At 62.3% G+C, this 15,059-nt stretch overlaps 2 protein-coding genes across 2 annotated transcripts; one reads left to right on the top strand and one right to left on the bottom strand.

Annotated features, from left to right (window-relative positions):
• The first annotated feature begins 240 nt into the window (after window positions 1-240).
• RNF214 (ring finger protein 214) lies at window positions 241-7,064 on the top strand. Its single transcript, XM_084274985.1, has 15 exons — window positions 241-390; window positions 472-703; window positions 970-1,029; window positions 1,360-1,500; window positions 2,171-2,310; window positions 2,633-2,701; window positions 2,865-2,961; window positions 3,189-3,277; window positions 3,650-3,740; window positions 4,775-4,873; window positions 5,143-5,513; window positions 5,702-5,837; window positions 5,930-6,037; window positions 6,361-6,456; window positions 6,707-7,064. The coding sequence occupies exons 1-15, from the start codon at window positions 299-301 to the stop codon at window positions 6,770-6,772; spliced, it is 1,887 nt and encodes a 628-aa protein (XP_084131111.1). The 5' UTR covers window positions 241-298; the 3' UTR covers window positions 6,773-7,064.
• Window positions 7,065-7,192: 128 nt separating this feature from the next.
• BACE1 (beta-secretase 1) lies at window positions 7,193-14,938 on the bottom strand (the record flags this gene model as incomplete). Its single annotated transcript, XM_084274876.1, has 9 exons — window positions 7,193-9,906; window positions 10,001-10,172; window positions 10,289-10,438; window positions 10,585-10,686; window positions 10,806-10,940; window positions 11,022-11,159; window positions 11,273-11,489; window positions 11,623-11,711; window positions 14,693-14,938. The coding sequence occupies 9 exons, from the start codon at window positions 14,936-14,938 to the stop codon at window positions 9,665-9,667; spliced, it is 1,491 nt and encodes a 496-aa protein (XP_084131002.1). The 3' UTR covers window positions 7,193-9,664.
• Between the last annotated feature and the right edge of the window lie 121 nt (window positions 14,939-15,059).

Genomic DNA, 15,059 nt, shown 5'->3' with positions numbered 1-15,059 from the left:
CCCGGGGCCGCCCCAACCCCCAGAACCCCCGCGGCGCGGCGCGGCCCGTCCCGCCGGGTACTCACCGGGCATGGGCCGGCGCCGCTGCCGGAAGCCCGCGGCCGCTGACAGCGCCGTCACGTCCGCCCGCAGCGGCGCGACCTCCCCGCCGCCAAGGGGGCGCCGGCGGGCGGGCCGGCCGTGCCGCCCCTCTCGGCGGCGGAAGGGGAGGAGCGGGGCGGCGGGGGCGCGGGCCGTGCCGCTCCGCGCCGCTCCCCGCCGGGCCCAGCCCCGTAGCCCACCCCCCGCAGCCGGCCCCATGGCGCTGGAGCAGGCGCAGGCCGACGGCCCCGCCGCCAGCCCGGCCCCGCCGCGCCTCTGCGAGCCCGGCCCCGCCGCGCCGCCCGGCAGGTGGGTAGGCCCCGGAGGGCCGGCAGCGGGGCCGGGGGTGGAGCCGGCGGAGCGAGCGAACGATCCGTTTGTTTCCCGCAGCGGGAGCGCCCTCTCCTCCCCCCCAGAGAGCCCCAGCGAGGCGGCGCCCGCCGGCCCCGGAGGAGAGGCGGAGCCCCCCGCCACCGCCCCCGGCCGGCCCCCGGCGCTGCCCGGTGGCGAGGGGGAGCCCGGGCCCGGCGGCGCGGAAGCCGGGGCTCAGAGCGGCGGGGCGGCGGAGGAACCCGACGCCGAGGCGGCCCCGGCCAGGCCCTCGCAGAACATCGCGGTGCAGGTGGGTGCCCGCGGTCGGGGAAGGGTGGGGGGGGGAGCGGGGAGCCGCGCCGAGCTGCCTCCGGGAGTGCACGGCGGGGCCGCGGGGACCGTGGGGGTTCGGAGCGAGGGTTCTCCCTGCGTTAGAGGGTTCTCCGTGCCTTCCGTTGCCGGGCTGCGGCCGGTCTGAGCCCCGGGGTGGGATGCGCGGCAGCCGGTTGTGTTTCTGAGGAGCCGGTCGGTGAGGGGGTGGGGGGGGGGGCTGATGGCACCCACCTCCCTTCGCAGACGGACTTCAAGACGCCCGACACGGATGTGAACGCGGATCAGGACATCGAGAAGAATTTGGTGGGTATCGAAGCCCCGCTGTGGGTCCCTGGGTGGTGGGGAGGAGGAGGGGCTGGAGGGCAGCTCTGCCCCCAGGGAGGTCTTATCCGTGTTCACCCCTCAGCCTTGGGGTGCTGAGGCTGTCCTCTTTCAATCTGCACTAGCTGCAGCTTCAGGCAGTGCCTCCCTTTGTCTTTTCAGGGCTAACAAGCCTGAGCTTTGACAGCAGAAGCCTTTAACCATGGTCCTTGATGGGTGCTTTACCCGCTGCTGCGCTCTCCTGCCCGCACCCTCTTTAGTGTGAGGGAAGGAAAAGGCTCCCCCTGAGTTTCTTTCCTCTCTCTGCTGCAGGACAAAATGATGTCGGAGAGGGCGTTGCTGAAGGTGCGTTACCAGGAGGTGCTGGACAAACAGAGGCAAGTGGAGAATCAGCTGCAGGTACAGCTTAAGCAGCTCCAGCAGCGGAGGGAGGAAGAGATGAAGAACCACCAGGTATCTGGCAGCATCCTCCTTTGGTTTCGCCCGCTGCTGCTGACACTGTTATGATGGGCTGCTTTGGCCTGGTGGGGAGGGACAGGGAGGGATGCAGACCATGAGGAGCAGCTGTTCCTCTTGTTAACATTTCTCTGCGCTGAGGACGGGTTGTGGCCTGAATCGGGGTGCAGAGTGGTTCAGAGCTGACTGCTGGCACCCTGCTTCCGTGCCTGCTCCTGAGCAGGGTCTTGATGTATCTCTGTGACAAGCGTGGCCCTTTTTACCCAAACCCAAACCGGTGTGAGGGGAGGAGAATTTGCCCCCCAGCGTTACTGAGATCCCCGTGGCTGTTGCTCCTTAGGTCAAGCGTGTCATTCACTGTGGGTCCTGGCTCAGGACACAAGGCACAGCGTGTGGCTCACAGGCTAGATGTAAAGCAGAGTAGAACTCCTTGCCCCTCAAAATCCTTCTGAGGAGGCAGGAGGACGTGCCCTTTAGAGTGTCTGCTGCTCTTCTGGCTTTCCTTGTCACAACTGCTCTAAATCTTGTCTGCCTCTATTCGAAAGAGTTTTGATGAGGTGTGGGATCTCACCATCTCTCTCCAGTTACTCTAAAACAACAGATTCAAACCCAAAAGCGTTACCTGGGCACGGTGCTCTTCACCTGTGTGATGCTTGCTTTGCTCCAGGAGATCCTGAAGGCGATTCAGGATGTTACGATCAAGCGAGAAGAGACCAAGAAGAAGATGGAGAAAGAAAAGAAGGAGTTCTTGCAGAAGGAGCAGGATCTGAAAGCAGAGATTGAGAAGCTCTGTGAGAAAGGCAGAAGGTATCAGTGTGGGAAAGCACCCTGTCCTGCCGTGGAGGTCTGGGATTGTTAAGCCTGAGGGCTGGGCTGTGGTGTGGATAAAGCTCCTGCAGTCATGGCTCTGAGCACTGGGTCTGTTTGCCCTGCCAGTGGGTGGTTGCAAAGGGTGTGTTGCCAGAGCAGTGCGGTTCCCTGCAGTGGGTCCTGGTTTGATGCTGCTGTCCTTGTGTGGTGTCATGATACAGCACAGATTCTGCCCCAGAGGATGCTAGCAGTTGCTTCCCCCTGGGACACGGGCCTTTGCTGGGGGGGGGCCTCCACCTGTCCTCTCTCCCTCCTGCAGGCTGCTGAAAGAGCAGGAGGAGAAGGAGAACAAGATCGCTTCTCTGATTGCAGAGCAGTCTGATGAAAAGTAAGGCTCCTCCCCGTTGCTGGTGAGCGCTCCTTTCCTCCCAGCTCTTTTGCCCTGCTGTGAATCTGACCCTTCTTTCTGGTGGGGAAGGTTGGAGAGGTTGTCAGCTGGCCTGTCCGTGCCGCTGCAGTGCCTGTGCCCAAGGGTCTGTTTCTCTCCACAGGCAGCTCTGGGAGATGGAGCTAGATAAGCTGAAGAACCAGCACAACGAAATCAACCGCAACATCCTGGAGGAGACGGAACGGGCCTGGAAAGCAGAGGTTAGTAGGTGACTTGCTCCCTGCTGAGCGGGTGTCAAAGAGTCTTCTGTAGCTGAGGAGGTGGCCAAGGCCCCCTATCCATGGGATAAGCAAATACCAGTGTGGCAAATGTTAGTTGGGACTGACTTGACTTGGTGCTGCGCTTAGTAGAGAGGTTGCAGTCGCAGCCTGACAGCACAAAGCAGGGGAGTATGAAAACTGCCCTTGATGTGGGGTCTCTCTGGTAGATCCTGTCCCTGGAGAGCCGAAAGGAGCTGCTGGTCCTCAAGCTAGAAGAAGCAGAAAAAGAAGCAGAGCTACACCTCACCTACCTCAAGTAAGTCTGCTTAGTCCTGGAAATGGCAGGGCAACTCGGCTGTCCCTGTGCACTCATCTCCTCTTCCTCTGCCTGTGCTGGTGGTTTGGCTGAAATACTTCAGCCTGCTTAGGGAAAGGACGTGACTCTCTCATGTCAGAAGACAAGGGGCTGTGCTTTTTCCCTGCTAGCCTTCATCTGCAGCTGGTGTGCTGAGCTCGAGGCAGAGCTGGGCTGTGGTAGCACCAACCTGCTCTCCTGGGTTCTTTGGCCAGCTGCGAGCCCCTCTTCTCACCCTGCTGAAGGAGGGAGGGTGGGGGGTGTTTGCTGCTCCTGCTTTGCTGCCAGTGAGACCACGGTTGCAAGAGGGAAAGTTCAGTTGTGCTTTTGCAGGTCTGCGCCCCCCACGCTGGAGACGATGAGGCCGAAGCAGGAATGGGAGATGAGGCTGAACAGGATACGGATGACCAAGGAGAGCGTCCGAGTAAGCTCCTGCTGGGTGGCTCCTGGCCTAGGGGTCTTGACAGGCTGGAAAGGTGGGCTTGGGTGAACCTAATGAGGTTCAACACTGGCAAGTGTCAAGGGTTGCACTTGGGCTGGAAGAATCCCAGCCATAGATACAGGCTGGGAGAAGAGCTCCTGGAGAGCAGCCCTGCTGAGAAGGACTTGGGTGTCATGGTGGGTGAGAAACTTCCCATGAGCCAGCAGGGTTCAGAGGAGCCACAGAGGTGATCAGAGGGCTGGAGCAGCTCCCCTACAAAGAGAGGCTGAGGAAGCTTGTTCAGCCTGGAGAAGAGAAGGCTGCAGGGGGACCTCATTGCAGCCTTCCAGTCCCTGAAGGGAGCAGAGGAACAGGAAGGGAATCAACTTTTTAAAAGGGCAGAGACTGGCAGGACAAGGGGCATGGATTAAAGCGAAAGGAAGGAAGGTTTAGATAAGATGTTATGGGGAGATTCTTTACAGAGAGAGTGGTGAGGGGCTGGAACAGGCTGCCCAGAAAGGTTGTGGATGCCTCGTCCCTAGGGGTGTTCAAGGCCAGGTTGGATGGGGCCCTGGGCAACCTTGTGTAGCTCCAGGCCTGGAGGTTGGTGGCCCTGCCTGTGGCAGGGGGTTGGAGCTTTGTGATCCTTGGTGTCCCTTCCAACCCAGACCAGTCTATGATTCTATGATTCCAACGGCAAGTGGCTTTTCATGGGGAAGCTGCTTGGCATGCTTAGTCTGAGCCCTGTTTGGGAGAGAAAGCTGTGCCCCCAAAGGCTCAGCACAGCCACCCTGCCCTTGGCGTGTGGATAAACTGCTTGTCTGCAACAGCTGTTTGGTGGGTCAGTCTCAGAAGCTGTTGTTATGTTTCATTCCCTTGACCCCCCTGGGCCCAGCCTGTCCCCACTGGGGGCCTGCAAGCTGCCTGGGGCTGGGAATGCCCTGCCCAAGCTGGGAACCCACCTGTTCCAAGTGCCCAAAGCTTCCTCAGGCAGAGGCTTTGATCGGTGTGTCTCACTCTTCTTCCCTCCCTGCCAGGATCAGTTCAACGACCACATCCAGATGGTGAGAAACGGAACAAAGCTGAGCAGCCTCCCTCAGATCCCCACGCCGACACTGCCACCTCCGCCCTCAGAAGTGAGTGCCTCTCCAGCCCAAGGGAAGGTGCTGGGAGGCTCTGGGGACAGTCTGCCCCAGCCCCTACCTGGCACTGCCTCCGCCACGCGCGCTGAGGGCAGCTCTGCAGGGTTGTGCTTTCTGGAGTCCTGTGCTCATGCCCGGCGACCGCGGTGCAGCCCACCTCCTGCCCTGCTGGGAGGATTTGGGGGGAGGCTGTCAGCTCTACTTCGACTGGGCTTATTCCAACTGGCCTTTTCCTCCCCCCCCCCCCTGTTTTTCTCTCTCAGACAGATCTCATGCTGACGGCATTCCAGCCCTCCCTTACTCCCAGGCTCCCCTTTCCCATCGGACCAGTTCCCGTTCCCATGGTCATGCCAAGCGCCGATCCCCGGGCGCTCTCCTTTCCTCTCCTGAACCCTGCCATCTCCCGGCCCAACCAGCCTTCCCCTCCACTGCCTGCATCCCAGGGCAGGAACAGCCCCGTCGTGGCATCGCTGATGGGCACGCACAGCCCTCACATGGCTCCCGCTGCCTCCATCCCTCCACCACCCGGCCTGGGAGGAGTTAACGTCGCCCCAGAGTTTCACAGGCTGCAGCCAGCTGATAAGCTGGAAAAGCTGCTGGAGAAGCTGTTGGCTCGGTTTCCACAGTGCAACAAGTAGGTGCCCTCGTGTGTGGGCCATGAGCAGGGTCAGGCGGCAGCAAGGTGGGGTGAGGAGCGAAGGCTGGGTGCTTCTGTCTGGGTGCTTCTTCCTGGGTGCTTCTGTCCGCCTTGCCTTTGGGTGGGGGGGCTGCTGGGCTCGCTGGCGGTGCCTGGGAGCTCTTAGCAGGCTGCTGTCTGCGCAGGGCCCAGCTCACCAACATCCTGCAGCAGATCAAGACTGCTCGGAGAACCATGGCGGGTCTGACCATGGAGGAGCTGACCCAGCTGGTGGCAGCCAAGCTGGCGGAGCAGCAGGAGCGGGCAGCGGCCGGGGCTCAGGTGGGAGAGCGGCGGTGGGCTGCAGCTGGGGGTGGGGGGCTACTGTCTGTTCCTCCTGAGCTTGCTGATGCGCCTCCTTTGCCTCCCTGCAGCCACTGGGTCGAATCAGGGCCCCCATGTTCTCTGCTCCACTGCCTCAGATCAGTGCACCCATGTTCCTGCCCCCGGCCCAGGTGGCGTACCCTGGAACGGCATCACACGTAAGGCATCCTGGTGTTCCTGCAGCACTTTGCCAGCCCCAGGGAACTGGGAGGGAAGGGAGGCTGAAGGGATGAGCCCATAAAGGTGGGACCTCCTGCCTCAGGTGGCTCCTTGGGCTGGTGTGTGAGGAGGGTAGGGGCATGCATCCTTCACGGTCCGCATCGGGGAGGGGCGGCAGTGTAGTGGGGCTGTTGGAGGTTCCATCATTGTGTGACAGCTGTGGGTAGAGGGGGAGTTGGGCAAACTCTGCAGCTGGAACAGGGAGCAGGGGTTCTGTGCTGAGGGGTCTGACTCCTCACTGTGTTCTCGCTGCCCCTCCCAGACCCCGGCTGCCTGCAAGCTGTGTCTGATGTGCCAGAAGCTCGTGCAGCCCGGTGACCTTCACCCCATGGCCTGCTCACACGTGCTGCACAAGGAGGTGAGCCTGCTTTTGTATATCCAAGGCCTGGAAATTGGTGGCCCTACCTGTGGCAGGGGGTTGGAACTCTATAATCCTTGGGGGGGTCCCTTCCAACCCAGACCAGTCTGTGATTCTGAGTCCCCTGGGTGAGTTACTTACCAGTTCCCTCCTGGGGCCCATCATGACTCCTCTGTACCATGGGTGATCAGCGCTGCGCCCTTGCGTTGTGCCATCTGCTCCTCACCAGTTCCTCCTCTCTCTCTTGCAGTGCATCAAGTTCTGGGCACAAACCAACACAAATGACACTTGCCCCTTTTGTCCAAGCCTCAAATGACGCTGCTCGAACAAAGCGATCCCACGGGAGGAGTTGCTGTGAATAGACAGGATCAGTTCTAAGATTTCTACAGCTCTATATTTATACAACCATGTATACACATGTACATTTTTATTATATAGGCAATGTGTGTATAGAAAGTCTGTATACATACAAATTCATAAATAAAGTGTGTATATTATGCAGTGATCCAGTGCTGCTCCCTGTTTCCTACTCCCATCTCCAGGCTGGCTTCCTGGTCCTTGCACATCCAATGTCTACACTGCTGGCTGGGATGCAGGTGCCCACTGCAGCTGCCTCTTCCCTCTTCCCACTTCCCCTCACCCAGGCAGTTTCTGCTCCATGCCTGGTGCTCCCAGCACCTCCCAATCCCCCTCCCAGCTCCCCCCAGGCCGTCCCCCCTCCAAGCAATGACCAAATTGTAGGTGAAGAGCAGGTTTTAGGTTCAGGTTGGGTTTTTTTTCCGGTCTTTTTTTAATGTAATAATCATAATTTACTGTGTTAACATTCATTGTTCTTACACAGACCATAGGTTACAGAGTACTGGAGTCTACAGCGACAGCCTGCAGTGACCGTCCCGTGGCGCTGCTGCGGGGCAGCGAGCTGCACCTGCCCCTACCCAGCCTTCCCTCTGAATGGATTCGGCTGCGCTGCAGCTTAGGATGCCCAACCCCTTGCGCTCCCCTCCTCTCCTGTGCCGTCTCCTAAAGCAGGGCTGACACACCGCCCCTTCCTCCATGGATTCCGGTGGGATGGCGAGGCGCTCAGCACCCCTTTGTAGTGTTTTCCTCCCCTTACTCACAGCCTGTGGCACAAATTCAGCCCCATTCGAGGTGCTGGTGCCTTGGGGAAGGGTGGGTGGTGGGGGGGTCAGTGCCAGCACCGCCTGGGTGCAGCTGAATTTGTCCACAGTCCAAACCTTTCTCGGTGCACGCCGGCCAGCGTGATTTAAGGCAGTGGCCCCACTGCGTTCTCAGGGGTCCCAGGCAGGCAGGAGGGCGTGGGGAGGGGGTCTGCATGACGTTGCCCTCTTGCACAGGGGTGGAATCGCGGGGTTCTTGCTGCGGTGCTGGGCAGGGGAAACTGGGTGCTACTCGGACGCGCACTGGCAGCGACGTGGGACAGGTTAGGGGCGCGTGTCACCAGGCTGCTGTGGTGGGGCCAGTGCTGGGGCCGGCTCGGTGCTCCTATGCTGGGTTATTTCCTCCTCCTCCTGCCTTGGGTGCTGGCTGCCTCGCTGCTTTTGCCAAGAGATACCTAACTGCAGGCCTCAGTTAACGAGCTTGACGCTGGCGGTTGCGGCGGCCCGGCGGCGCTCCAGCCCCGCACCCAGCCCCGCCTGAAGGGAAGCAGGGCAGCGCCTGCACTCAGGGAGCCACGCTGCCTTTTAATTAGCAGGTCTCGCTGTTCAAAGCGCTCCCCCATCCTCCATCCCTCGGCTGCTGTTGCTGCCACCTCCAAAACCAAATGGGATCGCCTCCGGCTCGTAAGGTGCTTCCACCCACACACGCCACGGCCTCAGGCTGTGGCCAAGGGCCTCAGAGGGGGCAGAGGGCTAAAAATACTTTAAAAAAAAAAAAATTAAAATAATCCCCTACCCCAAAACAGAACAGGACCACACCCCCTAAACATTGGGTGTCACGGCTAGAATTAAAAATATAGATATATGTATATATTGTACAGGTGAGAAGCGACCCTGGGCAGCACGGGACCTGCTATGGACACCTTCCCCTTGGGCACAGCCAGTGACTCGCAGTATAAAAAAAAAAACCCCAACAACAAAACAAAGGAAATAAATACAACCAGGTGTTTAAAAAATAAGAAACGCCGCAGTCCCCACAGCCACCACCTGTCCCCCAAGCTGCCAGGGTCGGGGGCAGGAGCCAGGATGCAGAGATTGGAGGAGCGAGCGGAGATGAGCTGCTGGTGCCCCATGCCGGCGGCCACGCAAGGCAGAGGCTGCAGGAGGGGGCTGGCCGAGCCCGGCGCTGGCTCCCCTATGGCTTTTGAACAGGCAGGCGGGCTGGGGAGCAGCCGGGGCCGGGTGCTCGGCGCTCTCCTGGCACACGGTCTCTGTGCGCGGCGAGCTGTGCCATGGCGCAGGGAACGTGGCTGCTTTCCCTCCCCAGGCAGCCCATGGGGGTGAGTGCCCATGTCCCCGGAGGCTGTTTTACCCAGGGCAGGAGGGGCAGCAGCTGCTGGGTTCTTTGCAATGGGTACCGTCGATGCTGGAAGGGTGGCGAGGTGGTTTCCCGGCCCCGGAGGGGATGCAGCGAGCGAAAGCGGTGTGGGGAAGAGGATGAGTGCCTGCTCCTGCCGGTCCTGGGAGGCAGCTTGGAAGGCAGGATGGGTGCAGGGAGTCCTGGGGCTGGCGGCAGCAGTTTGGAACGGCAGGGGGAATGTTAAGAGCGAGCAGCACATGGGGGAGCAGAAGGATGGGAAGGAAACCCCTGCCTCTGGCTGCTGCTGTCCAGCCCCAAGCCAGCCCTGTGAATGGCTGTCTCCCAAACTCCTGCCTGTCTTCCTGGCAGGGCAGGCTGGGGAGGGCGGCAGCTGCCCAGGGATGGAGGGAGAGGGGACAGGCAGGGGACAGTTCATCAGCGTGACCCCCTCAAGCCGTGGGTGCCAGGCAGTAGAGCTTGGGACAGCCAGAGCACCTGTCCCTACCCAGCCCCCTGGACAAGGTCACCACATGCTCATCCCCCTCCCCGGCCACCACGCTCTACCTGTTGGTCCCAGACAAATGCACCCCAGGCCTGGGGCTCCTCTGGCTGCTCCCAGCCCACCGGCCCTGATGGGCACTGTGTCCCCCAGGGCCAGGAGAGCCAGGACCTACCTCTCCCTGCCCTGCTGCCTCACCCATGCCCCCGGGGCTGCCCCCGCGCTCCGCTGTCACTTCAGCAAGGATATGTCATCGGCAAAGTCATCGTGGTCCCGCCGCAGGCAGTGGAAGCAGCGCCACTGGAACACCATGAGGCAGAGGGGCAGCATGAAGAGCGCGCAGATGGCCGCCATCACGTAGGCGATGGTCATCAGGGTGGACTCATCCGTCTGTGGGATGTTGTAGCCGCAGTCCTCCATGTTGGCGTGCAGGTAGGGCCCCTCCACCGCGGCCGTCCGGTACTCGTCGTGCACTGTGGGGGGCAGCAGGCAGGGCTCTGGTCATCGTGCCACCATGGCATCCCCTCTGCCTGTCCCTCCCTCCCTCCCTCGGGGCTCAGCCCTCACCGTGGCAGGCACTGACAGCGAAGCCGATGCGCTTGCGGGCACGGTCAAAGACCACGTAGAAGCCCTCCATGATCACGGCGCCCATCACGGTGCCCGTGGAGGACTGGGAGATGGCGAACTTGTAGCAGTCATCCTGAGAGGTGGCCACGTCCTCCACCGGGCGCAGGTATTGCTGCAGCAAGAGAGGTGCCATCAGGAGCAGGGACAGGCTGCCTGGCACTGCCCTGCCCACCTCCAGCCCACTCTCCAGCTCGGTGCCGGGCAGGGTCTGGCCCCGGCGACACTCACCTGGGGCAGGATGGTGATGCGGAAGGACTGGTTGGTGGCCTCCCCCATCAGGTAGAGGGACAGGGCTGGGAAGATGTGCCAGGGGGTGGTGCCGACCTGCCAGCAAACCAGCTGCTCCCCCAGCCAGAAGCCATCTGGGAACTTCTCGGTCTGCCAGATGGGAAGGGGAGGTGAGTGTGGCTGTGCCAGGCAGGTGGCAGAGGCGCTCAGGCTGGTGATGGGTGGCCGTGCTGCCTGTGGCCCTGCGCTGGGCCTGGGGACCCGCTCGTGGAGGGGGAGGGATGGGTTTCACTCACTGAAGAAGCTGTTTTAATGGATTTCACCGCAGCCTCAAAGACCTTCTTTGGCAGCCTGAGGTTGGTGGTCCCACTGTCCACAATGCTTTTGTCGTAGTTGTACTGGGGGCAGAAAAGGAGAGGCAAGGGAGGTGCAAGACCCCAACCCCACTGCCCTCCCCTCCCACTCCCCCTCGGACCGAAGGCACCCCGTGGGGCACGTTCCCCTGCTGCCCTCTCACCTCCTTGCAGTCCATGTTCAGGTCTTGCCCATTGACCTCCAGCTTGACGATGATGACCTCGTAGTACCACTCCTTCCGGATAGGTGTGTACCAGATGTCACCCACGTACAGCGAGCGGTCGATGCCACCAATGATCTGCGGCAGAGACAGACAGACGCTGCTGCCACGTGCTGGTGCCCATGGCTGGGCACGTGCTGCTGTGGCAGGGTTGCTCACCATGCTGCCCCCCACTGAGGCCAGGGCCTCCGTCTCGTTGGGAGAGAAGCCTGCCCCACAAAGCTGGAGGGAGAAGATGTTGGGCACCCGGGTCTGCTTCACCAGGGAGTCAAAGAAGGGCTCCAGGCTGTCGTCGGGCTGTGGGAGGAGAGAGAAGGGGCAAGACAGGGACGTGTCAGAGCTGTCCCCTCTCCAGGGGCTCTCTGTGCCCCGGAGAGCTGGGACCCAGCCAGCTGCAAGCCAGGACTTACCCGGGCGATCTCAGCATACGCCAGCCCCAGGATCCCTTCCCAGTTGGAGCCGTTGATGAAGAATTTGTCTGACTCCGTGATGGCAGCGATGTTTGCTCTGACTGTGACGTTGGGGCCATGGGGGATGGTGACAAGATCGGTGCCCAGCTCCCCTTCCCACTTGCCCTGAGTGTAGGGCACGTACACCCCCTTCCGCAGGTCGCGGTAGGTGCTGGACCTGCAACAGCATCGAAGAGCCGGTGTGAGACCGTCGCAGAGCAGGAGCAGTGTGCCACCACGGGGCTGGGGCTGCACCACAGGCACAGGCAGTGGTGGCTGTAGCCCTCATGTCCCCCCCCCAGCATACTCACAGCTGCCGCTGGTAGTATCTCCTGAGGAAGGGGTGAGGCGCAGCTCCCACAGCAAAGTTACTGCTCCCTGTGTCCACCAGGATATTCAGCTGGAGAGGGAAGAGACACGGAGGCTCATGGCTGCAGTGGGACCCTGCTGTCCCTCTGCCCAGCACCACAGACAAGCAATGCTTTCCCTGTCCCCACGCCTGGTGTACGTGGTGGCCGCTGGACCAGTATTCCCAGCAGCCACAGCTCAGAGTCCCCAGTAAACCTCCCAACCAGAGCCAAGAGGGATATCCAAGCAAGTGCCCCTCTCTTTTCCCATGCCCAGGGACAGCTCAGAGATGCCGTGCGAGGGGACACGGCAGCAGAGCAGGAGTCAGAGGCATCAGGCTGTTGCAGGAAAAGCAAACACTGTCCAGCACTGTGCAAACAGAGCGAGCTCTCCCCTCAGCATGGCCTGGCCTTGGGGCCCTGCGCCCGTGCCTGGACCTGCCGGCGAGGTTCGGCAAGCACCTGGCAGGGCGTTGTGGGGCTGGAGAGAGCAGCAGCAAGACGGGGCACCTGGGCACCCCCTGCCAGGACACTGAATTTGCTGGCCAAGCTGGTGGGAAGCACTGACGGTACGTGAGCCGCAGCGGATTGCTGGCTCTGCTAATCGGCCACCCGCACGCCGAGCTCTGCTCTCACTTCACTTCTGCCCACGCCTGGATTACTGGCTCACAGGCCACGTTTGGCAAGCGTCCCGGCAGGCTGGGAGCGGGTTAGCCAGATCCTGCCCCCAGCTGAACCCTGCCTGCAGCCCCCTCAGCCCTGCAAGGAGCTGGGGCAGGCGGGTGGGCACTGCTGGGGGAGAGCAGGGCTCCGGCGGCCGTGGGGCTCCTGCCGTACTCAGCAGCAGGGCTGGGGGGTGAACCCTGAGCCCCGGAGCTGCTGCACCAGCAGCATCCCAGAGCTTTGGCCCTTAATCTGTGGGGATGGGGGGAGAGGAGGGAGGCTCAGGCGCTTGTGCTAATCGTTAAAGCGCTGGGCTACAACTGCCAGAGCTTCCTGTGTGGCCTGCTGACAGGGGCTGGCTGCAGGCAGCATGGCCTAAGCACCCCCTGCCCCCTCACCCTGCTGTGCTGGGGGGCAGCTCGCCCCCAGCCCGGCTTCTTGCCTGGGGGAGAGTCACGGGCAAAGATCAGAGCCATCAGCCTCGGGTGAACATGAGCCCGCAGAGCCCGACCTTCCCCTGGCAACCAGCACCTGCAGCCTTCCCCGCTGTGCCTGGGCTGCTCCCGGGGTGGCTGTTTGGTGGCTCACTATGGGCTGTTTCCTCCACACAGCTTCTCTCCGCTTGATCCCTGGGGTAGCCAAGAGCACTCCAGGGTTTCCCTGGAGAAAGGCCTGGAGCTGATGCTGCAGGGAGGGGACGCAGGCTGTAGCTCACCAGCACAGCCCAGAGCCACAGCCCAAATGCAATAAAGGAACTTCCTTGCCAGTGCCAGGAAGGTGAAAGGAAAGGTGAGGAGGGAGCCAGCCAGCGGGCCAGAGCGGGGTGCCTGGCCACATGCCTGCCTTTGAGAAGGATGCACACAGCCTCCCCGACAAACACCCCTTCCCATGTCCTGCACAGGCACAGCCATGCTCTTTCAGGGGAATCTTCTAATTCCATTACAATGCCTGGAGGGATTTTGCTCCAGCACACGCACACACACGCACCACGTTTGCGCCTGGAAGGAGTCCAGGGCTGGGAGCTGCTGCCCAAATGGGTGACGGGCTCAGAAACACACGGGTGCCTGGAAACAGGTGGCTTGCACGGAAACTATCTGGCAGCTGCAACGCGCGTGGCAGGTCCCAGGCGAAAGATGATGAAACTCCATTTAAAACCTCCTTCCTTTTTCACTAAACTCACCCTGCCAGAGCAAGGAACAAATCCCAGGCACACAGGGACAACACAGAACCGCTCTGAAGCGCCCGATTTCTGCGCCAGTGGTACAACTTGGTTCACATCTCGCTCGCATCGTCCTCTCCCACCACACACGCAGCGCCACACCAGCTCCCTGGGATGCAGCCAGCTCGTGGGGAGATGCCAGCCCTTATCTCAGAGCCTGCGTGGGCACTGGGTGCTCTGGCAGCACCCACCCTACGTGGTGGGTGGCAGGTGCTTGGGAGCCCGGCCCTGTGCCAGAAGGAGCATGGACCTTCGAGCATCAGACTGGCCCCCTTGACCCTGTGGGCCAGACTCGCTGCTGATGGCATATGGGCACCAAAGGATTCAGCAGGGCAACCTCAGCAATCTCACCCATAAGGAGGGGAGGAGCTGGCCCTGGGTCCCTGGTGCACAGGGGCACCGAAAATGGGATGGAGCAGGAGCACAGCCCCACAATGAGCTCCTGCCCTGCCTGCCATGCCTCCTTTCCAGTGAGGCCATCCCTGGCCCTGCACGCTGCCTCCCCACATCACCCCCCCGACTCCTGTGCAGCCACAACCTAGAAGAGAGCCTCAAGAAAAGCAAGCTCTGGAAAATTCCCCCAGGTCTGAGGCAGCACACAGGGCCAGGCAGGCAGTGGCTGCACCCGACACCGTGCTGGGAGGACAGTGCTCCCCCCCGTGCCTGGCTGTGCCTGCTCCGGGCGAGCGGGTGGGCACACGGCTGTGTGGTACTCTCACAGATGGGCACGCCACATTCCCAGCCCCTCGCCGCCCACACACCCGCGCCAGCTCCTGCGTGGTGGCATCCTTCGACTCGCCAGGAAGGATGCAGGGAGGGATGCAGGGAGGGATGCAGCCGGCCCCACTCCCCACGCAGAGCACCCACCCGCCTCACCCCGCAGCTTCTGGGTGGAGGGAAGTCACCTTCGGCCGGTGCCCGCAGCCAGCTTCCATCAAAAGCCAGAGAAAAAGCGGATTCGGAGGCGGAACGGGAAAGCTCCCCGGGGCTACGACGGCGTGCCCGGGCCTCCGAAGGGCCAAGCGGCGGGACCCCCGCCTCGCCCGCCCCCTGTGCCCCCGCACCCCCCGACCCCTCCCTCCTCCACGCACCGAGACCCAGGGCCTCGCCGCCCCGGGAGCCCGCGACCGAAGGTTGTCCCCGGCCTCTTACCTTCTGCGGCGGGCTGCCCACCGTCATCTCCACGTAGTAGCCCTGCCCGGACTTGCCCCGCAGGTTGTCGATCATCTCCACGAAGCTGCCGCCCCGCTCGGCATCCTCCGGCGCCCGGCGCGCCCGGGGACCCGGCGGCAGAGCCGCGCCGCCCCGCAACGGCAGCCGGATGCGCGGCGGGGCCGGGCGGGCGCGCAGGACGGCCGCCCCCAGCCATAGCAGCAGCCAGGGCCAGGCGGCAGCCATCGCCGCAGCCCTGCCCGAGCCCTCCGCGGCACCCCCAGAAAGCCCTCCTTCCCCTCGGGCGGGCTGGGGGGGGGAAGGGACGGCGCCTAACGGGCCCGCAGCGCCCCGCGCCTCGGCCGGG

The sequence above is a fragment of the Gallinula chloropus genome, assembly GCF_964237585.1.
Source record: "Gallinula chloropus genome assembly, chromosome: 24".
NCBI lineage: Eukaryota > Metazoa > Chordata > Aves > Gruiformes > Rallidae > Gallinula > Gallinula chloropus.
Note: the sequence above shows the minus strand (reverse complement) of the source record. Positions and strands in the feature narration are given on the sequence as shown.